At 34.3% G+C, this 27,821-nt stretch overlaps 1 protein-coding gene across 9 annotated transcripts in view; it reads right to left on the bottom strand.

Moving 5' to 3' along the window:
• RALYL (RALY RNA binding protein like) overlaps positions 1-27,821 on the bottom strand; it is a 378,947-nt gene that overhangs the window by 174,693 nt on the left and 176,433 nt on the right. For 7 of the 9 annotated variants that reach the window (XM_014275804.2, XM_074553290.1, XM_005479417.3 and 4 more), the window contains one exon: positions 11,215-11,493. In XM_014275804.2, the coding sequence (XP_014131279.1) occupies positions 11,215-11,470 (256 nt within the window). In that variant the 5' untranslated portion in view covers positions 11,471-11,493. Of the gene's footprint in view, positions 1-11,214; positions 11,494-27,821 lie in introns of those variants that run through there. The other 2 variants (XM_074553276.1, XR_012582968.1) reach the window with 2 other exon arrangements.

Here is a 27,821-nt window from a genome sequence, read left to right as displayed (position 1 = left end):
GCAGCTTGAGTCTGGCAAAACACTAAACATTTAAAAAATAAGGGCAGTATGACATGACAGAAGTCATGAATGAGAGAGACATTACTGGGACACGCTCTTATAAATACCAAATAAATTTGTAAAGTTAACAAAAACTGAGAAATTAGGCTAGGGGAAGACAGCAGTAGAATATTTTAAGATGAAATAATGTGGTAAAGGGGCAGAACTTGGAAGAAGTTAAGGAGGGAAAAAATAAAGGAATATATGAAAAAGAAAATCATGTCCTCAAGTTTTTTGGCAACTGTCTGTGCATGATCTGTGTAGCTTGGAGCAGGACAGTGAATCTGTTGCTGACCAACATGTAAGGCCTGCTTCTGTGATCAGGACAAACTTTAGTATTGAAGGTGGACAACCCCAACCAAACAAACCAGACAACTACAAGGAAATCAAACAAACCAGACAACTACAAGGAGCTGTGTCCAGACTCATGAAGGACAAGATAATGAGGAGCAGTCAGTGCATTTGGTGAGGCAAACTGTGACCAGCCAAGTGAGCTTCCTGTGATGGGATGAATAACTTAGTGGATGGGGAAAGAGGTAGTTTAAGGGCTCTTCATCTTCAGCAAGGTGTTTGACACAATGTCCTATGGCACCTTTGCAGCCAAAACTGGAACTATGTGTTGCATGTGTGACTTGGAAAGTGGCTGACAGACCTTTTGGACTGTTCACTGTTTTGGGTCAGCCTTGCTTTGAGTATGTTGTTGGACTAGATGAGGTCTCCCCCAACACAAATTATTCTACAATTTAACAAAAACTGTGACAGTATCAAATCAAGAGATAAAGTTTACCTTAAAAAAATAATTAAAAATAAGTATTTTAAATGTCTCTTTAAAATTTAAGATGCTGAATTATCATATGGCCGAGAAGTGAATCACAGCTTGAAATGGCTTCAGATTTTGCCAAGTGCAGGTTTTCCTGTCATCTAGTGTCTATTTATTATCTGCTCTTTGTTTTACACTTGTTATTTTCAGTAAAATATTGTGTTCCTCACATGAAACACTAACAAAATAGACATAGATTTCATTAAGTGAGTCCAGAAACCTTACAGTTGTAGAAGAAATAGAAGATATTATACACTTCCCTGTTTATTTCAAGATCTGAAAGTTAATTCCGCACTTCAAACTCATCATGTTCTGTTCCTCTTTTTCATGATTGTGTGAAGAATGAAACAAGGCACAGGAGGATTAGAATCTGACATTTAACTGCAAGCAACAGGATAGGTGGGACAGATATCTGCAACAAATTACCACAGCATTCTATTGGATTTGCTGTTTTTTATGAGGTTTTAATCTCATAAAAAACGTGTATGGATAAGTGTGCTTGTAATAAAAGTGTTCAGATAACATCAAGTCATTGCACACTTACACTGTGGAGACTAGGTAAACAAACAACAGAGCTGACCAAAAGAAAAAGTTATTAAAATACTGAGACTGCCACAAAGGAAAACAGTTGGTCTTTAAGTGCACCATTTCACACCTAAAAAATTATATAAAAAAAAAAAAAGTAAAAATCTTACTCATGGAAGCAAAGACTTTCAAGGAACTCCTGTGCACCTTTAGTCCTTAGTTGTAGAAATGATTGTACTTCTTTTGGGGGCAAGCTAGTGTATATCCACATCTTTCAGCCACCTGACCATTATCATTTAGTGTGAGAAAGCTGAGGAACTCACATATCTGAACTTACATGTAAATCAAATTAGAAATTCCATGCTGGGTTGGAATATAGACAATGTCTTCTTAAAGATATATTATCATTTTCTAAGGAAAACAATGTAAGGTAATTTCTAAGGTAAACTAAAATCCAGCCTAATCCCTTTTCAGTTGGCCTTTTGAAAATTATAAATCTTGCCATGAGAAAAAGTCTGATTCAGTTTCCATTACTTTTTTAGGAGGTACTGAAGTCACTTAAAGGGTTATAACAATTAAGGATATGAGTAGTTTTCAGTTCTGAGTAATTAAAATACCTAGAAAATTACTTTTACTTGAAACTTCATAAGCTTTTAGTGGAGCTCATTAATAGTAACATTTCTTCTGGAAAAGGGAGAAGTAGTATAGAATAGGAGCATCTAATTTGTCAAATTTCTCTTATTTTTTTGCTAGTGAACTTTTCTTTGCCAGTATGATGTGCAGAAAACTAACTGAATTATTAATAAATTCTAAACAACTAACTTACGTGCCTTGCACAGTTTTGCTGATGATGCTGTCTGCTGTTGAAAGAATGGTAGGATTAAGTGTCAAACCTGAGAAAGAAACAGATTTCCTCCACTGTATTTTCCTTAGATGTGAAATGCAAGTAAGCTTAAGACATGAAATCAAATCTGAGACAGCAAATGTGCCCTAAAAACATTTCTTGTCTCAGTTAAGCTAAATAGAAAAAAGAACACTTTCATTTTAGCTGGACTTGCTGTTAAGAAAGGAAAGAAACAGGAAGAGTGATCCTAAAAGTTCATCATGCTAAAGACCAGCTTCCATGAATTTAGACTATGATTATGAGAAGAATTTTTTATGCTACATCAGTATTCTGGCAGGAAAAAAATTTGCTATACTTCCTCCTCCAAACAGCTGAGTGATAACTTGGGAGGCAAATCTATTTCAAGGCTTTAGCAATCATAGTCCAAAGACAAATAACAGGGCTGGGGCTTACCCAGAGTCTGCAGTACAGTAAAATAGCATTATTCTGTCCTGTCACCATTCAGTGCTGAATACATATTGAAAACCCCCATGCCTCAAATTACAGATTAGAAAGATAAAAACTGGCCTGTCAGATTTAGATAAGAAATCTTCTGATTCTCTGCCCTTTCCATACAACCCATAGCAGAAGTGAATTTCTACATATACCCTTTGGAAAGAGGTCTCCAATGAAATGTTTTAACAAAAGAATGAGAAAAGAAGTATATATGGCAGGCATGCATTAAAAAAAAAAACAGGTGAGAAGACATTAGCAACTCTAACGGCATCAGTACAAGTGAAATAGTGAAGTATTGTCAAATGATCTAAAAAATATCACTCATTCTGGTTGAGATTCTATCTAAAATTAAAGAAGCCAAATGAATGGAAAATAGTCTATCAAATTAAATCAAGCTAGATCAAGCAAAAGAAGTGAAGCTGCAGATTACAAGACCTCCTAGCATACCAAACCAAAAATTGTAGAGCATCCTAGAGATAGTTTTGTTTTTGTACTGTGCATTCCACATGGGACTTTGAGACAAATATTATGAGAGAACCTATCACAACAATGTTTTTGTCACTGCTTAATGAGACAAATATTATGAGAGAACCTATCACAACAATGTTTTTGTCACTGCTTAATGTTATAACAGTTCAGCATTTAACATTATAAATTTGCTATACAATTTTAGTGGCCTCAGCAGCCACTAATCAAAGCAAGTAAATTTAAGAAAAGGTAAAGAATTCTGTCTGTCAAAAGGAAGCTTCTTACAGACCTGCAACAGAAATAAAACAGCATTAACTTCAAATCCAGAAGGTCTCTCTGGATATGGTTTGCTAAAAAACCCAAAAATAACAATCTCATCAAGATATGAACATAAGAAAAGCTTAATACAGAGGTCTTTGAGATAACATCATCTAAATGTGTTGAAAAGCTCTTACAAAATGGCTAAGGATATATCAGGTCCATCTTGAAAGAAGACACAAAGTGTTCATGAAACCCAAGGCTGAAATGATGAAAAAAGTGACATTTTATGCAGATAGACCATGTGCTATATACAAACATGTCAAAAAGCAGAGAAGGACCTAGAAAGATCCCATAATAACACCTTGTCTATGATTTTAAAGATGAGCTACCCATGCAGAAGACTAAATGTATATTTATATGCATCTTTATTAAGCCTTGAAGGAAAGGTTTTCTTTCAATAACATCTGTTGATGACAAGCAATCAGGTCATCATTTTTGGTATTATGATGGAGGACATGCTTAACAGTTGCATGAACTGACATCAGGCTGCTCAAAGTACAAAATCTTATTCCAGGAAGAACGTTGCAAACTTTCACTTTATGATAATATAAAGAATTTCACAGAAAGAAACATCAAGCAAGCAATAAAGAAAACTTCACTCCCATAAGTTCACCTCATAAATAAACTATTTTATTGATATGTGCTTTTCTGAACATGAAAAATAGATTTAAATTGTAGTTTCACTCAGAATTGACCAAGTCTCACTAAGAGAGAAATAGAAACTTTTGTGAAATATGGGGGCTCAAACTCATTCTTTCTTAGTCCAGGGATTCTCAATCTAAGGAATCAGGTCATTCTATTAAAATATGGATTTTTCTTTCATGATGAAGAATTCAGCTTGCTCTTCTGGAACAAGCATACATCAATTGTGCAACTGTGCCCTGCCCTGAACTGCTGAGGGATGATTGTTAAAAATGGCCCTCCCTTCCTACCTTTATATGAATTGTTTTACATGCATGGAATGGTTTGTCTCAATGTGAATATAGGATGAGGAAATATTGATAACAGAAATGCAAAAGAAACAGGACTGTGGAGTGACAACAAGATTTAATCATGTTTTTCTGTTCAAGAGCATGAAACTGGTTTATAATCTTCTGCTATGGCTGCAGGGTCTTACTGCAAAAATAGAAGGTATAAAGTATTGGGAGACACCAAAATGTGCAACAGCAAGGGACATATGAAAATTATCCACTATTAGAAGACTCTATGAAGAAAGATTGTTGTATCCGAGGCCCTCTACAGTAAGACTTGCCACTCCTGTGTGCTATTGCACAGACCTCACCAAGACCACAAGGGCATGGGTAGCAAAATGTCTCAGCAAAATAGGCTGAGACCTATGAGATAAGTCTTTGGACAGGATCCCTGTTCCTGCACAGAGTAGGCTGAAACAGGATTACAATGGTTCCCAAATATAGAAACAGGTTGGAATAATGGAATAGAAGAGTTAGTTCTAGTGGGCAAAATTTAGCTCCTCTGAGCTAAGCTGTGGAAATATAATTAAAAATTTTTCAGATGTTTTGTAACAATCTGTGTGTGCCAGAGGGCTTGATGATGAAGACATTGACTAAGAAGGGATTTAGTGGGAATGACTTAGTAAAGACAGTGCAAGCCAGGGTCAATATCCCCAGTTTCACTCTAGGTTCCTGTGACATTAGGCATTACGTTCATCTTGGCTACAAATGCACTATGTTTTGGGTTTTGTTTCTGTTAGTTTGATTTTGGAAGAAGACCACTTGGTCTTTTTACTTTATCATTATTTTATGTTTAGTTCAACATAAAAAAGTTCTGGATCAAATAAACTTCCTCAAAACCTGGCCTGGATGTTAATGGCTACTTTACAAAAGGAAATTGGTATCACTTTTGAAGTAATCAACAAATAATTATATGAGTTCAGCAAATGCAAAAGTCCTCCCCACAGTAAGACAAGACTCACAACATCTCACAAATTTTATAGGATTATGGATTATTTATTTTACTGATTCAAGTATTTGCTTGTTAAATTTTTTATTCTCAAACTTACATGATAATGATAATTTCTTATATAGCAGTTAACAAGCATGATTTTGCTTTTGCTTAAACACTATTAATTAAAAAGTGGATTATTTTATCAGAAGAATACAATATTCTTTGAAGGACAACTTTCAAGTGTTTAAAACCATATGCTATAAAGTTATCATGGCTCATCAGAACGTAAATACTTTCTAACTCTAAAGCTTTCTAACTCTCACTTACCTGGAAAATTACCTGCGTATTACTGAGTTACAGTTCTCAGATTATTTACTCCATGGTGTAATGCTCCATGGTGTAAAAGTGCAATATATCAAAATGTGAGTCTGCAGAAATTACAAATGAGCAAAGAATTTTCTATGAAGTGCATTGTCCTTTCTGGTCCTGTAGTATGAAAATTACAATACACAATTTTCTAATGCTGTGTGATTTAAAACAAAATTCGAATACATGAATAATAATTATGTGTACATGGTTATTCTATTTTGAATATTCCCTTAAAATATACATTAAAATATCTAAATATTCCCACTTTTTTATTATATCAGTAAAGTCCATGCTAAGGAGTTTGCTTTAGGTAGTCATTGTCCTTTTAATGTTTTGACCCACATTAAAACTCAAGTCTTTACAGATTTATAGAAGCAAAATAAGAAACCTTTTCAGTTGCTGCTCCACTATAGTCTTTAAAACAAGACAGCATTGCTTTCCTGATAAATCCTGCCATTACATTAGTGGGAGGTAGGTTGGTAAGAGTACCCAGATTGCTCTAATAAATCATGACTTATGTTTGTACAAATAAAAGATTGGTATGCTTCCATGCTACTGACTGAAAACTGATAACTAAGTGGAAATGGAATAACCCCTAATTTAGATTCTACTTTCTTATCTTAGCCTATCGTTGGCTTAGATAAAGATTAGTCATCCAGAAAATTTGGGTAAATCTGTTATTTTTTTAAGTCAAAATGCTTTTTTTCCACAAATTAGTTCACTAAAACAGCAAAAGCATTTATTCCTTTTAAGACAGAAACTTTCATGACACAATTAATGTTTTCTGTAGCTCAGATTGAGGTGAAAAATTGTTTCAGTCTGGAGAGTCCTTGTTCTACAAATACACATGTAAGTCTCTCAGTGTTGTTAGACATTACAAACATAAAATAGAAAAGATATGTTTTGAGTAGAGGCAAGAGAAACAAAAGATAAAACAGCCTTATTATCACATCAGTTCAATTTGCAGCAAAGGTATATGTTGAGTCTCTCTAAAATCTCCCTTTATTACCTGCTATTCACCTTGGATATTTTCTACTGGGTAGTTATAATTTAAAAAGCCCCTTCAGGGCTCTTGTGCTTCTCAAAAGGATGTGTAAAAGAGTATGTCTCTGAAAATAAATATCTGCAACCAGCATCTTACCTTAGACTATGGGTCAATATACACTCACTTGGTATTCAGAGACTGCATCTAATTTAGACCTGAAGGCGACACAGGTGAGTAATATTTGCAGCAACAGAACACGATTCAAGCTACAGAGGAACTTATTTATTAGTTAAAAAGGGCATCAGCTGGAGAACTACAGCATCTCTTGTAGTCTTGGTACTATAATCTTTCCTTTTCCTAAGGATCCAACAATGAAATTCCATGTGTCTTTCATGAAAAAGAACAAAAAGTACAAGCCTTAGACCATTAAACTTTTTTTATAAGATACCTCTAATAAGATACCTGTATAAGCCCTGGCTTATATGCACAAATGAAGAAAAATTCTCAAGTTAAAGGAATTATCCTGGTATAAAAATGTGCATGAAAATGAAAAAAAAAATTAGACATAATAATTAAGGTATTATAAAATAGAAGGCTATGAACTATTAACCAAGAATAATCAAAGGGACATTATGATTTAGAAGTTGATATGATAGTTATACCAGAATTTCAGAGAGAAGCTGCGATGCATATCTTTATCTTAAAATCTTTATTTATGATTGAGTGAGGGGATGGAATGTACTCTCAGCAAGTTTGCAGCAAGTTGGGTGGGAGGCACTGCAGAGGGATCTGGACAGACTGGATCAATGGGCTAAGGCCATTGATGAGGTTCAATTAGATCATGTGTTGGGACCTGCACTTGGGTCACAAGAATCCCATGTAGAGCTACAGAGTGGGGATGATTTCCAGAATGTCTGGAAATCTGCCTGGAGGAAAAGAGTCCAGCAGTGCTTGTTAACAGCAGCTGAACATGAGCTGGAGTGTGCCCAGGTGGCCAAAGAAGGACAATGGCATCCTGGCCTGTATCAGAAACTGGCCAGCAGGACCAGGAGAGTGATCATGCTGTTGCACTTGACATTGGTGAGGCTGCACCTCAAATCCTGTGTTCAGGCTTGGGCTCCTCACTATGAGAAAGGTTACAGCTCATTTCCTCAGCCTGCAGCTGCAATGAGGGATTTGCACCATTCATTTTTGAGCAAGCAGGTGTCTAATCCTCTGCTCACCAGAGAAGGATAAAATCACCCTTGGTAAAGTTCACAGACTCATTACTTCCTCAGAATAATTCCTATTCATTCTGTCTCTTTGTCCTATTTGGAAAGGAAGTGGACATATACAAATATTCTGTAACTCACAAGTGTGCATAAAAGGGTGAGAAACTTTTGAGAAGAGTTAATAGTGTGGATGTGTTCCCACAACAAAGAACATAACTTGCAGTTTTGTCTTAGAACAACTTCAATATTTTCTCAACTTCAGCCTGAAGCAATTTACAAAATAATCATTGTGAAGCAGACTCTTGTGCCCTATACTGACCTGTCTCTGTCCTGAGGGCAGGAAAATATGCTATTCCCATGAAGACATAATATTACTTCAAGAAACTACACTGTACTTCACAATAGTAGCAATAAATTTCCCAAGCATATTTTTTGTCTTCCTTTACAATCTCTACCCCACAACTTTTTAGAGTGTGTTGCACTTTATGAATCAGGAAGATTGGAAATCACATAGCTCATGAAATCCTTTTCTGTCAAGTTGCAGTATCCCTGGCACCACCATTACATATCACTGACCACTACACTCTTCAGAGTTGATGGATGAGACCAATAACAGGCCAATAATAATGACCCACAGGAAGCTGGCAAGACTTAGGGTAATTCCAATGCTTTAGATTTGTACATCTAATTTGAGGAATTTGCTAAACAAAATGCTTTGTTATATACCTACTGAGCCTAATCTTTTGTGGCTCCAGCTCAGAGGAAATGTTTAGACAGGATATGCAGTGAACTGTGTGGCACTCTAAAAAGCTACAAGAATTTACGGGTTCAATTTTAAATTTCAGATACACACATGTGAAAGGTTTCTGACTCTGATAATAGAGCTGCATCATTTTGAATGGCATTAGTCCACAAAAGGCAGGAGCTAATGTAAATGGTTCAGTTCACCATACCATGAAAGGGCTAATGTACATTATTAACATAATCTAAATGAAGCTATGCTTTCTTTTGTGAGGTACTGAGTACTAGTGTATAGTAGTATCAGGCATATACCGTGGAATAATGTTTTTCAAATATTCCCTTGTTCAAATAACTTTCCTTATCTGGTTATCATCCAGCCCTCACATTACTAATTTATTCTAATTCAATTTAATAGAAAATTCAGCTATGTTAAACAAGTTTATTTGTACATCTGTAACAGGATTTTCCTGTCCCTTTCCCTAACTTGACTGCTGGCATAAATTAATTAGTTCTATTTATTTCAGAATGCAAAGCTCTCAGGACAGAGAAAAAAAGTAATTTTCATCTAGAAGTTTCACAGTAATGCACTATTTGTGCCTAAGATGTTCTGGGTCAAAATCCCAAGGAAATTTTCTCAGTCATCTACTCATTAATGTGTGGTGACTGCTAATGTATACTGCCAATTAGAACAATTCATAGAACCAATTTCTTTAATGAGAAGTTCCATTTTTATAAATTCATTATTTTTGTCAAACCATACTGATAGCAACTGCATTTCACATATAAAAAAGACCAAATTAGGAAGGAAAAAAGAAAATCTCACCTTGCTTATTCTTTATATTTCTTGATATATTAGGAACTGAAGTATGAATATGTTATCAGGAGAATGTGCAGAAAAATCAAAATATTTTAAGATTAAACAGTTGAAACTTAATATTGAGTAAATAATTTCTGTTACTATTAAAATATTCAAACAACTCAAGCAATTATTGGTCACTTTATTTCCTTTGCAACAAATTCACTTCCCTGCTACAGAAAGCACAAAAGTACACAGAGTAGTGGAAAGGCATTTCCTTCTACAAAATGCTTGGCATATTACAGATGCCACAAGAAATACTTAAAGAGTCTAGCAACAGTAATCATAGTAATAACAGATCTATTGCCTTAGGAAAACACAGTTTAAAAAATCTGGTCAGACCAGTGTGCAAGAAGCTGTAAGTAATGCACTGATGGCATTACATGGCCTATTGCTTGGAGAACACCGCTCCAGGAAACGTCTTCCAATAATGCCATCCCACAGACTGACTGTGCTGCCTTGCTTTTATCACTTGAGTTCTTTTATTTCACTCATCTATATGACTTTTCCTAATGAAGTTCGAAAGCAATCTCCCCTTGAATACAATTGAAATTATTTAATCTGTTTTTCTCTTGAACCCAAAAGGTAGGAGTTAAAATATAAAACTTAAAATTACTGTTCAATAACTGTGATAAAAGAACAGTCCATGTAACACAAATGCTTCAGTTTCTACAAACAATCAGAAAAATAGATTTCCACAGCCTGCAACACTGAAAACGAACAAGCCATATTGATTCTTTATGGCTTGTTACAGCCAAAACACTGGCTACACTTCACCTTTTCCTGACGTAGCCATTACACACTTGGTGCTGAATATGAGCAATACAATTCAGAGCTGTAGTGAAAGACCTCTGAATCCTACCAAACATCTTGCTGTACTAAACATTGCTACTGTATATATATGACTGTAAGTCTAAGAATGGACTCCAGGGCTTATCACTGACAGCCTACATAGGCAATTAAAAATAGCTTCCAGAGGTAAAATTTGCATTATGTAACAACTAGATTTTACTTAAGCATTCATGACAAAGCACTAGAAGAGAAAAATATTACTTTTTTTTCTTTTGTTTATTCAGAATTCAGATAACAATGTTTACACTATTATGTAGGAAACCTGCAATCTTAGTTTTTAATAATATACTTCTCTAAATAACACTGTTATAGTTTGATTTGCCATGATTTCAAGGACAAATAAAAACTATTCTTTTGCTTTTGTATAATATCTGACACATCTGTGGGCTGGGTATCATTTTAGATTCATTACATGAAAGAAAACCTCATCTATTAGGTGAGCCCTTTTACACTACAGTAAATTTAGTAAAGTAGATTCTATGAAAAATTGTCATTTTTTCTTCACAAGAATAATCATGTTCACTACAGTGGAATTACAAATAAGTATAAAGTTTTCAGAAGTGATCTGTTTAATAAATAAGCAGTTTATAGGGCTAAATATTTTGTACCACCTAGGCAACACATCATATGTTAAACATTCTGTCAGTTCCAAAATCCTGGATATATGCTGAGATGGAACATCGGCAAACAAACTCACTAGTCCTGCAGGCGCCATCAGCAGGTGGTATTTCAAACAGAAGGGAAAGAGAAAGCAGCATTCCCATGGCATTAACAAACCCTTACCTAGCGGCTGCCCTGCAATGATCCTGGCATTCTCTCCCGCCACGGCGGCCCTGGCGTGCCTCTCGCTCATGTACTGTACGAAGGCGTAACCTTTGTGCACCGAGCAGCCCACGATCTTCCCGTACTTTGCAAAGATTGCTTCGATGTCACCTTTTTTGACAATAGCTGTGTTCAGATTACCGATGAAGACTCTGGAGTTGATGGACTTTGGGTCATTCTTATTGGTGACATTGCTCGTCTGTGTTTTGCCAGTCATGGTTGGATCACTTGGCTTTAAACCTTAAATAAAAAACAAAGAGAATTATGTTTCCAAGCATACAGTTACCCTGACTTTGGATGATTTTTACAGCAATAGTTCACTTTTAATTTTTCACTTTGGGTGAATCTCGATTCAGAAGAATCAAACTATCAATAAAATCAACATAGCACATTTTAAAATACACCTCAAAAGTAAAATTTAAGCTTCTTATTTTTATAGATGTGGAATATACCAATACATCACTTAATATAATGCTGTGATAGCAGAGCTTTACTGTAATCATATGTGGATTTCTGCTTAGAAATTCAATATTGACTTTTTAAGTACTTAGCCATCTAGAAACTGCAAAGCAAGAGAATGAATCATTATCTACTGTCAAAGAAACGAACATTCAAGGCCACGTAGAGAGCAAACTCTTAAAATGAAAAACAACTCTGCTTTTGTTTGGTGTCAGTTAGAGCACATTTCTCACCAGTTAAATATCGCTGTGAGGTGTGCAAGGCAGGTAACATACAATTCTTTACTACAATCAATATGTTTCTATCAGAACAATTTTCCCTGTAAATTCAGTACCAAAAAAGAAGTGAGAAAAGACAGTGGCTTATGTTCTGAGAATTAAAAAGTAGAAAAATAAACCACTTTAACTCTAGGAACACAGATTTTCTTGCTTCTTTGCTCTTTTATCTGAGGTCACGAGTGGAAACGCATCCCGGTAAATCTCTGATGGGAATAACCACATTATTTCTGGGAAAGATTTGTAAAAGAAAAAAAAAAACCCAACACTTCTTGTGGTCATCTCACCTCACCCCTCTGAAGTGCATGTGATTATCGTAATTTCTATGCAAATTCTTCCTGCCAGCAGGTTTGTCTATTTCCATATTTACGTCAATTTACTTAGACGGAAATGAAATAAAAGAAATTGTCCCACATCTGCACTGCATTCTCTTTAGCTTTAGTAGGCCACAGAAATGTAAAAAATATGCATAGCTTTAAGTAGAGAAAACTTCTTTTGTCAGAAAAAGGTCATTTAGGCAGCAGTGAAATATGGGCCATATCTTACAGCCAAAAACTATGCTACTATTTTTTAACCTGTTCATGCTTTTGATTAGATTCGAGTAACAACCCAAGCAAGAAGAGAATCCAGTTATATACTTTTCACAGTTAAAACTCAGTTCATTTCTCAGAATGAAAAGGTATAATAGCTTCTATTCTGAACATCTAAATCGGAAGTTTTGTATTTTAAATCTGTAGCTACCATACATGAAGCTAGAAAAAGGAGCCATTGTCACTGAACTCCACAGAATACCTGCTGAACAAAACAGCCACAGTCACAGCCATCAGCACTTTGACTGCCTCCATCCCAGAGGATCCAAACCCCACCTTCTAGCTAAGAACGTACAAGAGAGATGTATGGGCAGTCCTCCTAAATCTCAGCAAACAGCCTGCTTCGTTAAATGAATGTATACAGTAGAACTGCCAGTCAAAAAGCTTTCACTTGATTAACAACTCAGCATGGCAACTTTATGTTACAGCATTTAGAAAAAAATAAGAAAAAGGCTATTTTCCTCTAAGTTTATTTATTTTTAAAATACATTGTGGAAGCATAACATACTGTATGCATGCATACATTTCATCCTGGAAAACCAGGAAAACTACCTTGGACACAAACCTCTGACCTTTATCATAAGACAAATTCAATACTGTATATTTCTAGATTGCTGTGCAGATTGTGCATATTTGAAGTCATGTCTGTATATAGCTAACCTGAATATTGTGAAAATTCAAAGCAGTATGCTTAGTACTGTAACATTGTCAAGGCAAACCATTTACAAATGTAAATATAATGCACACTAAGATCCACATTGGCATAAATAAGACTACTGATGTTTTCTGGGACCCAGGAAGTTTAACCCTATCTTACATACACCTGTACTACACAGGAGTCAAAATGACAGTAGCACAGCCATGTTAGCTTAAAGAGCCCTACTGACCCAAACTGAAGAGGTAACACGGCAGAATAACAAGGTATAAGAGTAACAAGGTATAAGAGTAACAAGGTATAACAATAACAAGGTTTGGGCCCTTGCTGATGGACAAGGAACATCTGGTACCCCCTGTGCTGCTGAGTTACACAGCACTTCAAATACCACTCTATTGGGAAAACTTACCACGGAGAGTACTGTGTTTATCTTTGTGAAGATCCAGGAAAAAAAAAGCTGTATCTGTGCTTATACAATTTTTAGCATCTTATCTATCTAGTATCTGATAATATCTACATTGATTGAGCTGGTAGCTGGTTATTTTAGTAAACACATAGAGGTAGTTTATCACAAGTATGACTGGCTTAGAAAGCAGTAGCCTGGAAGGGTACAATTTTCTCTTCCACTGCTGCATGGCTCTTCAGTAAGATGCTTTTAGTGCCTCTGTTTCCACTTTCTAATCTTCAGGCCAGCTATGTTTTTACTAAGTGCTATGTTTTAATGTTTTGTTATATAAATTCTAACACAACAATGTGACCTCTGTTGGAATGTTTAAGCATGACCAACAGACCATTAAAAAAATCCATGGAGTAAAAAATTTACAGAAAATCTGCCAGAAGTCAAGATTCCCATGAAAAGTATATGCAACAAAACACTTTATTTATCACCACCAAAGTTTTCTACCACACACATTACCACCACAATGTTTTCTAAACACTTTACTACACTCTGTATTTCCTCTGTTGTTTAGCCATTTAACATGGGATTTGGTGAACTATTGTTATTTCATAAAAATCCTCAGTTTTGCCCAGTTTTTCTATGTACTAATTTAAATAGACTTTGAATAGGACATTGAATATTTCTCTGTTGTAGTTGTTCTTTGCAATGCAAATTTACGATATTTTTATAACACAAAGAGAAGTAGTTGTTGGGTGGGTTCTCTCATATTCAAATGAGCAGTCAGGAAAACGTGCTGGAGAAATTCAAAGGGTGCAAATAATACTAACATGAATCATTGAGATTTGATTGCCTTGCTGGTCACAATACAACTGTGAATATTTAATAAAAATCAAAGATCTGTGGGATCTTCATTACAATGTGAAAGAATTTATGGTAACTTCTACACCTCACTTCTAATATACATCAGTATATTATATATTCAGTGAATACTGAATTATACCCATATTCTCTGAGTTATCAGTAAAATCACAAACATTGTACCTCATACAAATGCAGAACTAAATGAATTAGTGAGAGTAACGTATCTGAAATAATCTCATTTCGTTGCAGCCTTTAATAAGGTATCTTGCTAATTTCCTATTATTGAAGTGATCCTTTTTGGTAATAAATTCCTCCTATATGCCAAGCATATCTTTTAAAAAATGGTTTACAAATAACATTTAGCTGTCAGTGCACTTCATATTTATTCAATACACTTCATTACATACAGCATTGTTCTACGCAGTAGCTGATTTAGTTATTCTACCAAGAAGTAGCTAGTTCATCTTGGTATAGTTAAAAAAAAAAAGTAATAAATTAGGCCATTTCTTTCACTACGCAGATCTCTAAAATTCTTTCTTAAACATCAACATTTCTAATATGTCAAACTGGAATGAAGACACAATTTCCTAAAATGAAATTCCGATCATCTGGGACGTACAAGTGAAAAGTTTAAACCAGTCAATTTGATGTGCAAAAGAAGGGAGTATAATTTAAGTCTTGGCTTCCCTCACTTTTCCAGCATTTTCTGACAAAGCTTGGCTAAGCACCAGCAGGACAGTACATTACTTTGTGGCTGTGAAACTCATCATCTTTCCATAAGATGCATATGTGAAGGCGCAGCTCCGTGCCACAGCTGCTTCCCCTCTGGGCTGTGCCTGGCACCAAGTGCAGACCACAATCCCTTTCCAGTTGTGCCATGGCCCAGTGCAGGGAAAACACAAAACTCAAATCGAAGAGAAAGAGAACACCTTGTCAAACTCTACATTCCAGTAACTCCCAAGCTTTTCTTTTAGGCAGTAGCGTCAAGGCACAATCATAAAAGTCCTGTTGAACTTCTGCTCCCTGAGCTGCTTTATGCATGTTAACAATGATTCTTCACAGAGTAAAATGCAAAATATGCCTTTGAACTGACAGTGATTTGGGCAAAATATAAGAAAAATTTAAAGATATATAAATGTTTGAGGATACTAATTAAAGGAATTGTGAAAGCAATTAATTTCAGCATTTTCCCAATTGTACAGCTGTTTCTTATTTTAAAATACTGAGAGGAATCCATGACTTCTAACTAAAATTTCTACCAAATACTGAAATATTGTCTCTGGAATTGTCCTTATGCATTTTCCTATGCTGAATTAACCAACAAGGCTAACCTGTAACAACCTTGTTATAATTAGAAAAATAAGATAAATCTCTTTAGAAGACTAGGAAATATTTATATTGATGACTTGGGTTTTCTCTCTTATTATTTTCTCTTATTTTCATTTTTTCCTAAGATCTATACCTAATTTTGCTTTTTAAAAATTGTCTTCATTAAATTTAGAAACACTTTCAGGAGATTCTATGTATTTATGTTCTTTCATCTTAAAGCTGTTTCTTACCTTTCAACAATAAAACTTTTTAACTAAATAGAGAAAAGTCTACAGATTTGAATAAACTAAGTATTACTTGCGGTGCCTTTAGGAAGAAATAGGGTCTACTGAGGAAAAACTGAAATAATAAAATCGAAAATCTTTAAGGAAAAATAATCTTCACTGAAAATTAAATAAAAGAGTGTTACTTTTATAGAGACTTAGTTTCAAACTTTCATGTATTTGTATTTTTTTACAAAAGAAACAGGAAAAAATCAAATTCACTTTCATTTCCCTTCTCCCACCACCCCTCCTCCAAAACAAAAACAAATTGTTTTGAGATCGTGTTTAGAGCTGGGCCAGTAAGTAATCAAAAGCCTGGACTAGATGTGTGTGATAGCAAAAGAGTATTGCTGTGGAGAAACATTTTTAAATATGAAAATTTCCAACACCGAAAAGTTACTCTAAGCACCATTAAATTCCAGATCTTAATTTTTGATATTTATTATAAGATGCTTGCATGCTGAGATTCATAGTGCACATTTGATTATTGCAAATCCTTCTTAAAATGATAAAGCCCTTAACAGACACAGGGTTCAACACTCATGTTTGTTTCCACAATGAAATCTGCACAACAACAGAAATCCACAGTAGGAAGTACAGACTGTGAGAAATTAATTGCTGAAATATCTGGGGACCAACCTGAACGTTCTGGCAAAAAATCAAGCATCATAGTATTGGTCTTTAGATAGACAAAAGGCAGCACTATGTGATGTGATCAGTCTCTGGCCCAAAACACCTTGGGTTTTGCTCTTTTCAGCATTTCCAAGCAATCTCTGCCCTTCTGCTGGCCAGTCTCAGTTAAAAGCTGAACTTTTGTCAATATCAAGGTTCAATTGCTTCTTTAATAGCTGGGATTTTCTGTGATGTGCTGGGTTTGAGCTTAAAGAATCAATAATTATTAAAATTTATATCAAGAAAAAAAGATTATGCCATAAAATATTTTCTCTACTTTTCAATTAACTTTTAGAAACAGTGATAACATTAACATTTTTATAGAGTTGCAGAAAATGATAAGGCATTTAAGCATTTGAAATATTCTTCTGTGCATCAAATGTCCTGCACATAGATTAATCTTGCATTGGTACTTTACTGGCATTTTATGGAGAAAAGTCAATATTCATATTAATTGCTTTAATAAGTAGTCATTAAACATATTTTATCTCCATTAAATCACTACTTGACAAAACCCCTATAAAATTTTTCCTATCTGTTGGAAACATGACTATTGGATATTTCATGATGGCTGTCAGAAATGAGAAGGAGGGAAGAGAGGACTGAAAGCTATCAGATAAAATATATTTTGTCTTGGTGAAATTCTTTCTTCTTTATGTTTTAAATTCATTTTCATTGAATTACTATTTCTAGGTCACAGAAATAAAGAAAAAATTTATTCATAAAATGCTTAGTTATATTCACATCAAAATACTCAGGCTTTTCCAGTCATCATTAAAGTTAAAGAATATGCCTCTTCTCTCTCTCTTTTTTAAAGATATCCTGCCTTTTTATTTATTAATAAATTAATTTGTTTGTTTGTTTATTTTTATATGGTTTAGCCTTTTGCTTCCTTTCAATTACTTTAAAGAAGGGGTTGACACATCTTGTCTGTAACACGGACAATTCTCCCTTCAAGTTGGCATTTCTGGAGCTGCATAAATGACAATATGCATCAATGTGCCACATCTTGTAGAAAATGAAGCACTGAAAGATAAAATGATATAGCAGACCTCACTTCATCTTCTGCTGTCACTCTTCTTATAGAGACAAATACTGTCTTTGTGGAAGGTGAATAAAACATATCTACTTGTAAAAAATTTAAATTTTTATGTTAGGGGTTAATAGTAACATACCAATTAAAATAAACACTTTCAAGGATATATTATTTTGCATTAGTTGTTTAAGCTTTTGGAACAGTAAGGGGAAGAAGTGCACTCTATTCCAGGAGTAGTACCACCAGCAAGGAGTGGGAGGAAAAAAGAAAAGGTCTGTACAGGTGGATGGAACATCATCCTTAGCCTCTTTAACTCATTGTAACCTTCTCCTACCTTAATGGGCTAGAGGAAATGTAACCTGTCAGCAAAGAAAAGTAGGGATTTTCCCTCCTATTCACATGCTCTTTGTTCTCAGGATGTAGAAAATAACCCTGTAAAGAAATATGTTTCTCTGATAAAACATTTGATGAGCACTCCTTCCTCTTATTTAAACCCTATAAAATACAAGGATTTATTTATACATTGTCAAGATGCAACTCTGGTGGCTAAGATAAGAAGTAATCGTGATAGCACATACCGGTATAACTGTGCAAACCATAGAGTGAAATCAGGAAAAAAACCCCCTAAGAATTATTCAGAATTTTAAATAGGGTTCAAATTGGAGTAATGATAATGCATTATCTACCTGTGTAATTTCTTAAAGAGATACACACTTCAATGGTATATTTAAGAGATTTAGACTTTGAGGTCACTTAGCAGATTCCATAATGGGACCTTTGCTATTGTCCTACAGGTAATAATTCACCTTTCAAAATGTCTCGAGGACAGAGAGCACAATTTGGACACTTTTTATATTAATTAGTAAATTAATTAATAATTTTAATTAGTAATTAAAATAATGTGTTAAATTTGATACTTTAACATGTCTTCTTTGGATCTATGTGCTGGATATGCCTATTCAGGAAATGATAATGGAAGTTTTTTATTGGGATGCATTGCTTTTACTTGCTGTCAGACATGTTCTTGGAGAATGAAATTGACAAGTTTGGGGTCTTTTGTTTGTTTTTTAAGCAAAAGGCAAACTTCACTTCCAATATTTTGACCAGATTTATTTGTAGCCAGCTATCTCATCTAAGTCATCATTTATCATTTATGCAGCAAGCTATTTTAATCTTCTCTAATCACTCATTCCTGCTGAACTTTTAATAATTTTTAAAGCATTTCCTACTTTCTATGGTTGTCTAAATCTGTTTTCAGTCTTCAATTTTGGGTGCAGTGGCAGTAAAATGTGCCGGACTGCTGTCTTTCTCGTCACTTGGTTACTTCGTGATACTATGGATCACCTAAAAAAAATCTTAGCTATATTTGCTGTCATGTGTTATTTCCAGCTAATCGTGTGTTCTGTAGAAATGCTTGGTGCCATTTGGCACTGTTCCTCCCTCTGTCTTTGTGCTTTCTCTTCAGCTTCATATCACTGTGAGGATTAAATGAGCCTTGGCAAATAAGATAGTCTCCTACTATTATTTTTTATATTTCTAACCTTCCTAATAAACTCCATCAATTTTCTCTGCCCTCAAGGGAATTTACAGTCACAATGTACAACATCTTCTGAAATTTTAATTAATGAATTGCTTTAATGATTTAGAATATAAAGCTATTATTTAAAACTGGCTGTAATAAGGGTAACAATGTCGTGGTCAGTTGTTTCCCCAACACCACACTTATTTCAATCCTTCTCTGATACGTACTAAGCTGGTTTTGGGACAGATGACATTAAGCATAGCAGAGCCGATATGAAGAAATTTTTCAAATTATTCTTCAGGGAAAGAAAATTATTTTGGAAAATTTGTCATGCATTTTTAAAGTAAAGTCTGTTATTTATTGCTCATGGAAGTGCTCTAATTAGCTCATAGGTAGACAAATTTTGTGCTATTGAAGTCTGTGGCAAAACTTTTGGTAGCATTATTATTGACTAGTATTTTGCTCCCTTATGTTTCTTCTATTATTTTATAAGAGTTTGAAATTGGATTTGAGGAATGTCATGGTCTAGGCTGTTGAATACCAAACAAGAAGTCAAGAGCTTCCAAATTGTAATCCTAGCTCTGGTACAGACTTGATAAGAGAGCTTGTGCAAGTCACTTAATATCTCCACGTTGTCCTCTTTCTTTGGAAACTGGCAATAATAATGACAATATTCCAGCTCAGTGGGTTGTTCCATGAAAGAAATTTAAAAATGCAAAATACCAGAAAAATGCTGAAGTTCTAGGAAGTGTAATAGAAAATATACAGTTTAATTGAAAGCATAAGTTTGTTTTGAGGATTAGTGGTATTCTTGCTTTTCTGATTTTTGTATATTTCTAAGTATTTTCTATTAATGGATATTTCTTATGTTTTAACCCCCCTACTAGCTGATCAAAATAATTATTTGATTTTGCACAATGGTGAGAGGTATTTAAGAATACTTGAAATTCACAATCAGATTCAAACTGTAATCACATATTCTGTTGTATTCACTCCAAAATGGCCCTCTCACAATCATGTCTTGGGGATTTATGGCAGATGACCACAATGTGCATCTGGCTTATAGGAAGACAAGCTATTACTGACAACAAAGTAATTCTGATATTTGACTCTGCCAGTAACTTTTGCAATACTATGCGGTAAATCACTGACATATTGTGTTTTTGGCTTTTCCATTTCATTCTTTTACCCTGGTTATTCAGCCTGGCTAGATTTTTGTAGATTTTTGTTGGGTGTTAACTGCATCTTTAAAATAAAAGCACATCTGCAGACAACATCTGGTAGGTTGCCACATCCCTGCACAGCCTTGCTTTCATTCTTGAACCTGTACAGCACACCCTGAGTCAGGAACCCAAGGTAATATGCTACCATTCACCACAAAACAGCTGAATGCTTTTTTAGTCTATCTACAAAGTCTGTTGTCCTTTCACACCCTAAATCTCATCTGCATATATCAAAGTTTAAAATTACGAAGGTAGTCAAGAAACGAGAAATTTCTCACCACTGAGGATATACAACAAGACATCTGGTATTTCTTTACTTGATAAACTTTAGTGAAATGTGTGAAATGAATGTGAAAATCTGATTTTGAAATGCAAAATATGAAAATGGGATTTTCCATGTAGGATAATGAGAATTTCCATCATCTATACATAAAACACGCAGAAAGAAAAACTCATAGAAAATATGAATATATATCTAATGATGGTTTTTTTAGAGTCTTAAGTCTTGTATTTGGATCTGATTCAGCTCTTTTTTCCATCACTATAATTCAACCATGTGCAAAGTTCTTATAAACTAGATCCATAGACTCTCCTTGGCATTTCATAAAAAACAAATTCAAAGCTATCTGTGGAATAATTTTTCTTCTATCATCTGAACATAAAGGCATCTGAAGTTTATTTGCAATTTGGTTTCTGAAACTTACAAGAAAACGAATGTTCCAAAGAAGTGTTTTCAAGATTGAGTGGCTTGAGATATATAGAATATTTAAGCCTGCCCCAATGTATGCCTTAACATGTCTTGCCTACAGACTACTTCAGCTATTTTTCTCTGTTGTGAATATTAAGGACACAATATCCAATTGCAGTAGCTTTCTCAGTGTTTTAACAGATAGTTCAATATTTAGGACTTTTTCTGGGCCAGTAGAAAGTTTCCTTCGATTTTCTATTGCTGAAAATTAGAATTTGCAGTCTTGGTCTCCTGAGTCTGTTCCCTGGCTTTTTTAGCAATCATGGTAGCATGGCCACTTCAGGCTCTTAACTCTACATCTCCCATCCTAGAATACCTTCAAGAACATTTGACATTTACTTTGTAATTAAATCTGTGTGAATATTAATGCCAAATCTTTAGTAGGTACTTTTAATATAAAAATAATATTTGTCTGTTTGTTTTTCAGTTACATGCTAAGACATGGAAATTAAATGAAAATTAGTATAACAATATTTTCATTGCTACTGAGAGATCACAAAGTCTGCAGTGCCTGCATTGTTCCCCATAGCATATAAAATTTCTGCTAGTTGGCTTAAGAAATATGTTAAAAGCAATGTGTTCCAATACTGTGTATCATTGAGAGCACCTGAAATGCTGTTTTACCTTTTCTTTCTAAAATAAATTGTAAATACACACAAAAAGTCTTTTCTGCTCCCTCTTTAACTTTTTGCAAAAAGCCACACAAAAATTGTATGAGAAGCTTTTTTCCCAATATTTCTACAGTTTTGTAGTCTCAACAATAACTTTCTGCTGCAGCAAAGAGATAAAAGTATGATTTTAATTTAGTTTGGCATAATGGCAATTCTTAGTGGAGCTATAACTTTAGCACATATCTGAGTCCCAGACACAATGATCATAGTCCCTACTCAGCTAATTATTTTATTTGTTTTATGCTCTTTTAAAGACTTGTTTAATCAAATACCATAGAATAGGAGCATGCCAAAGATGGTCCCCTAAAAATATTACCCAAACATCAATCAGCCAGATTAAGGTGGACTTTGCATGTAAACCATACAAACTCAGCTTTTGATGTAGCTTTTCTAATAAAATATTTGAGCAAATTGATTTTCCAGGGCAGTGTCTAATTATTTTATTTCGGGAGGTAACTCAGCCTCTGGGATCCAAATCTGTGTACATTTAAATGTTCTATAATTTAGTGCTGGCTGCATATTCCTGGGCTGGGTTAATACTTGGCAAAGAGCTCAGAAAATAAATCAATTTCTCTTCAGATATAAGTCCAAAGTGTCATGCTCTTTTCTTGTGCTGAATTCTTGTATTATAAATGTCATCACCATGCCTCTGTAACACTTGTCTCATATATTCTCTGCTTCTCCCCATGCTTCAGTCCATTCACACTATTTCTTACTTGAGTCCACTTTACTTTTTCCATGCCACCCCATCCTTCCTGCCCATTTTCTTCCTCCTTGAACCAGAGGGAGGAGCACTGGCATGTAGGTTGTCATACAGCTTTTATAACAAATTTTTCTCTCTTAATGTGCTTTATAAAAAAGAATCTGGGGTCTTTCATCTGCATAGCATTTTTAAAGACTACTAAAGAATTATTCTAATAATACTGACCATGCAGGATATTGGTTTTTCTCCTTACTATTTTTTCCATACTGTTTTCACACAGTATGTACATATGGGAAGGACCATAAACAAGGAAAATATTTCCACTAATTTTTCAAATTGCAAAGTGGATTAGGATTTATTTAAAAGGCAAAAAATGCAAGCCTGCAAAGAAAATTCCTAGAAACCTCAGTAGCAATTATACAAACCCAAAATGTTTAACATAAATATAGTTTATTTTTTTTCTCCTCCATCACAGAATATTGGAAATATTTGAGCATAAAGAAACCTCCCTACGAATCTTACATTTAAATAATTTATATTATTGATTATACTTGATCTCCAGTATCATGTTGTAAAGCTGTAAAATATCTGATAGAAGTGCAGTAAAAGCTGGTTAGATCTCATAACTTTGAATGAATAATTTATCTCTCAAATTTTCTACCCTGTAAAGATTTTTCTATATCTCATGCTGTCATAATACTTAATCTCTGGTCTAATGGATTATATTATTAGAAGGATTAATTATTAAAGTAACTCTTCCTTAAACCACAGTATAGTTTTCATTGATTTAATTGGGACAGAAATAGGTATCAAGTGAAACAAGATGTGTTTTGCTGTTGCTTTTACAGTATCCCCTTGAAGTGAATCTGAACAAGTGTACAGTAAATTTTGATATTCAACAGTTTACAATGAGTTAGGATATTTTTCTTATAGATACAGATCAGTTGCGAACAGCTATTTTGTAGCACTTGCATTTCAACATTAAATATTTTAAATATTCTTTAATTTTATATAGTTTACATAGATTTAATTTTATCTAGCATGTTCAATGTTGTAAAATGATTCCAATTTACTCTTAGTGCGTTTCTCCTACCAAATTTGCTCAGGGAGCTCACAAATAAACATTCAAAAACACTCACACCAATGAAACTTCTCTACTCAGAGATGCAATAAAAAATTAATTATGGGGTGTATGAAATCTATAGAAGAATGTTGCTTGTGTTTTTTCAAGTGGCTTGAGTGATCAGCTTTGGCAGCTCAAATTGATTATTTTCAGTCTGCATTACTTTATCATCACAACTAATTAAAGGACATGTGATGCTGCATGCACTTAACTTGGTCTTTTCAACAAATATTAATTATTTTGGAACTAAATTATACTCAGCAGGGAATACACTTTTAACATGCAAGTCTCAATTCCATAATCACTTTACATACAACAGTCCTGGATTTCCAATAGTAGTTTTAGTTATTCTAATGTGACTATGCATTCTTATAGTCAATTTGGAATAAAAAATAAAGTAAAAAAACAACAAAAAATTCTTACTAAAGACCACCTTATTGCTTTTCAAAAGTGTAAAACAGCTTTGATAGCAACACAACATCATTTCCTACATATCTCATTTGCGCAACTGATGAGAACTGTCAAACAAGGAAGAGTGAGCTGGAGTCGAGTAACATAAATGTCATAATCTTTGCGTCATTTAAAATAGACTTTTCTTATTTTTTACCCACGCTTGCCAAGTTATGAAAGAATTGCTTCTAAAATTATCTGAATTATCTGTGTATTTACAGATAAAAGGTACTGATTCAATGCTTTTTGCTATTCTATTATTACATTCTTCATTGTAGAAAGGAGCTAGAATCCATAGGAGAAAAGTGTTTGAGGAAATGGTTGCTAGTCCCTTGTTTCTTTCACTTTAATCAATATGTGGCTTCCATTCCGATCTTTGATATTTATATGAGGAGACTAAGTGCTATCATCTTCTATAAAAGAAAAGGTTCCTTCACAATGGAAAACTTTGTCATGATTAGGAGAAATATCTGGATGAAATTTTCCTACCGAAGTATTTCTCTCTCTCAAAAGTGATTTCCTTTGATGTTTCTGGTAGTTTTTATTGAGCTGTTTATTTTCTGTCAACTCCTCTAAAGTGTATAATAAAAAAGATTGCAAAGAAATGCATTTTAAAAAGAGTGGAAAATTGCAGTAATCTCTGGTTTTATATATTGGTAATCTGAAGATAGCAATTTACTATTTGGTGCAGTTTTCTGCTTTCTGAATATTTGGAAAGTCCTTGAAACAACTCATCCATTCTGAAAGGCTAAAGTTCTTTCAGAAATTGAGATCTTTGTCCAAGATGAATTAGGAGTTCTGTGTGCACACATCTTCAGAAAAACAATAAGCTATGTTAATCTGCACTATTTCTTGCTTTCTTCCTGCAGCAGTATACAAGAGATCTGTGAAACAGATTTCTATATTCTTGACAAATTTCAAAGGTGAAGTGTAGAATGTAGCATCTAAGGACAGTAAAGATGTGTGATGCAGTAAAAACCTTGTTCTCCTGTTGTTTGTTGCTGAGTGATGTATAAATCCTCAGTCAGGAAACTTACACATTTGGACTGCTTGACATGAGTATGAAGGGGTACATTAGTTTGCATGAAAATATGAGTAATACAGGCAGTTTTGTTGCAAAAGCAGATATTTGAAACTTGCCATGAGTAGCATTTGCCTTGCAAAGCATAAATAATCAGACAGGTTTCTTCACAATTCTCTGCCTACCAAGACAATCCCTTCAAGGAGTTCCTTAGAAAAATGGGAAAATACCTAAGAAAAATTTGCCAATCTATTCAAACTTCTGATGGTGCAATTTGTTATGAAATACAGAGTGAACTTTTTCATAAGGCATCATAACACTTTCATAAGTGTTCCATATATGCAATAAAACTCTTCTCCTGGTTCATGTGTTAGTGCTACCATAAATACTTTCACAGCTTTTGCCTTCATCCTACACTTCAGTAAGTAAAGAATGAAAAAAGATATCCATAGAGTCATAATTTTCTGTAACCAAAGCTTTGTCCAAAGATAGAATAACATATTTCCATGCCATCCATCTAAACACCTATCTAGATAATTTTTCAGAAAGATTTTGAGACTTTTTTTCTATGGCTGTGTTAGAAATTCACTAAATGTTTAAGGTGAATAGCAGACAAAAATCTGCTAAGAATCTGAAAATAACACTCTCTCAGGCAACTCAGCTGTAAAGATTACTAAGAAACTGCTACAAACTCAGTTAATGATACCAATGCACACTTCTCTCTTTATGTTTATGAAGTATGTACACTTTAAAAAGTATACTATAAAAATGTTGAATACTGAAATGTTGTTTTACAATTTTTTTCCCAGATAGTAACATCTAAAGAATCTTTAAACAATAACAATTTGCAAATAGAGGTATCTTTTTAATTAATCTGAAGTTAGAATCAACTAAATGATATAAAAGATGCTGTAGAGTGCCTGTTCTACCTCTTAACAGAATCTGCTCCAGGAAAAATCTGTGGAGAGTAGATTGCTGATTAAATTTAAAAAAGAAAAATTTTCAGATCAGTTTAAACCAAAAATATTTTCTTACACTAGAGCCATAGCAACAACCAGAAGGAAAAATACTGTTTTGGATGAAAGATAGATGACACAATAAGACAGGGAGACAGATATTTTAAAACATAAGTATATGGTAGAATTCATTGTGATTTTGGAAGTGTCCATTTAAAGAGCTTTGACTTCTCTCTCCATTTTTCATGCTGAAAGAGCACAGTAATTTGACATAAAATTAAGTGCATCTGTTTGAATTTTTTTTGCAGTTTTTCAATGATTATTCATCATATAAAGAATGTTTCCTTAGTGGCATCACCTCAAAAACATTAACAAATTGCTTTCACAATCTCTCCTGGTGGATAGGATGTTTTCTATTTCAGCATAACAACAAATTCACAGATTTCTTGTCTCAAAATATCTCTGTAGACACATGGATTCAGCCTTAAGTCCCAATCAACTACTCATACACACATGTAATTCCATTTGAAATATAGCCAAAGTGGTTAATGAGAATAGAGAGCACCAATGACAGTACTCCATTATATCTTCCCACAAAACCTCTCTTAAGAATATTTTGTTTTACTCTATTGTCACATCTGCTAATGTTGTCATCAAGATTTTTTATTAAATTATCTCAAAGAATAAGAATGTCCACGATGACAGGGCAATTTTAAAAGGATGCACACAATGTTACCTACACTTGGATCAACCTTATTCCATTCTGGTCTTATTTCTGCATGTTTCAACAGCAACAACAAAATATGGAAGAGTCTGTTGAATCTTCCCTGACATTTATATGGTTTGTGGTTGCACAGTGTGTATTGAGGGTATTCCCAGATGCTGTGAGTTATACAGCATTTGAAAATAAATTCTGCAGGCACCATACCAATTGGAGGCTTACAGATGGCTGATTGTGAAAAGCCGTTAGAAAGTCTGAGTCCATGTGGCAGTAATTTCTGACTGAAATAGTGCAGTGAATTGTATCCACTGCTTATTTTATTTTGGATTTTTTTCCCTTTTTAACAGCATTCAATACAGCAAAAACCCCTTTCTGTCCCCGTCGCAAACTTTCATGACAGACAAGAGGGAAAAAACCTAAAATGGAAAAAACCATATCTACATGACTTTCCTCTTCATCCAACTTGTCCTGAGCTCCAAGTGAATTATTTTCCTGCCAATGTTTCTACTAATGTTTTCACAAAATTCTTGTGATTGCATGAGGCTGATATCACCAAATACATCATTTAGCAGAAATAAGAAAGACAAAATCCTGAAAATAAATCCACTACCACTTATACCTACAGTGCAGAAGAAAACTCTAGCAAAATTGCTGCGTTGTGCCTCACCACTGACATTTTGAGCTCTCATTTCCTCTTTCCTTTATTCTTAAGTGGAGCAGGAGGTCTTTGTAAGTCCAAAACCACAGTGTCACCCATGGTATCATGAGGAAAAAGGTAGATTTTTATTTATGATGGGGCAGTCTTCCAATGCCCAAAAGCTTGTACTGATTTCTGTGAGTGCTTAGGATGCGGCCTGGCAAGTATGAAAGAACTAAACACAGATGGACAT

This window comes from Zonotrichia albicollis, chromosome 1 (assembly GCF_047830755.1).
Source record: "Zonotrichia albicollis isolate bZonAlb1 chromosome 1, bZonAlb1.hap1, whole genome shotgun sequence".
In the NCBI taxonomy this organism is placed as follows: Eukaryota; Metazoa; Chordata; class Aves; order Passeriformes; family Passerellidae; genus Zonotrichia; species Zonotrichia albicollis.
Note: the sequence above shows the minus strand (reverse complement) of the source record. Positions and strands in the feature narration are given on the sequence as shown.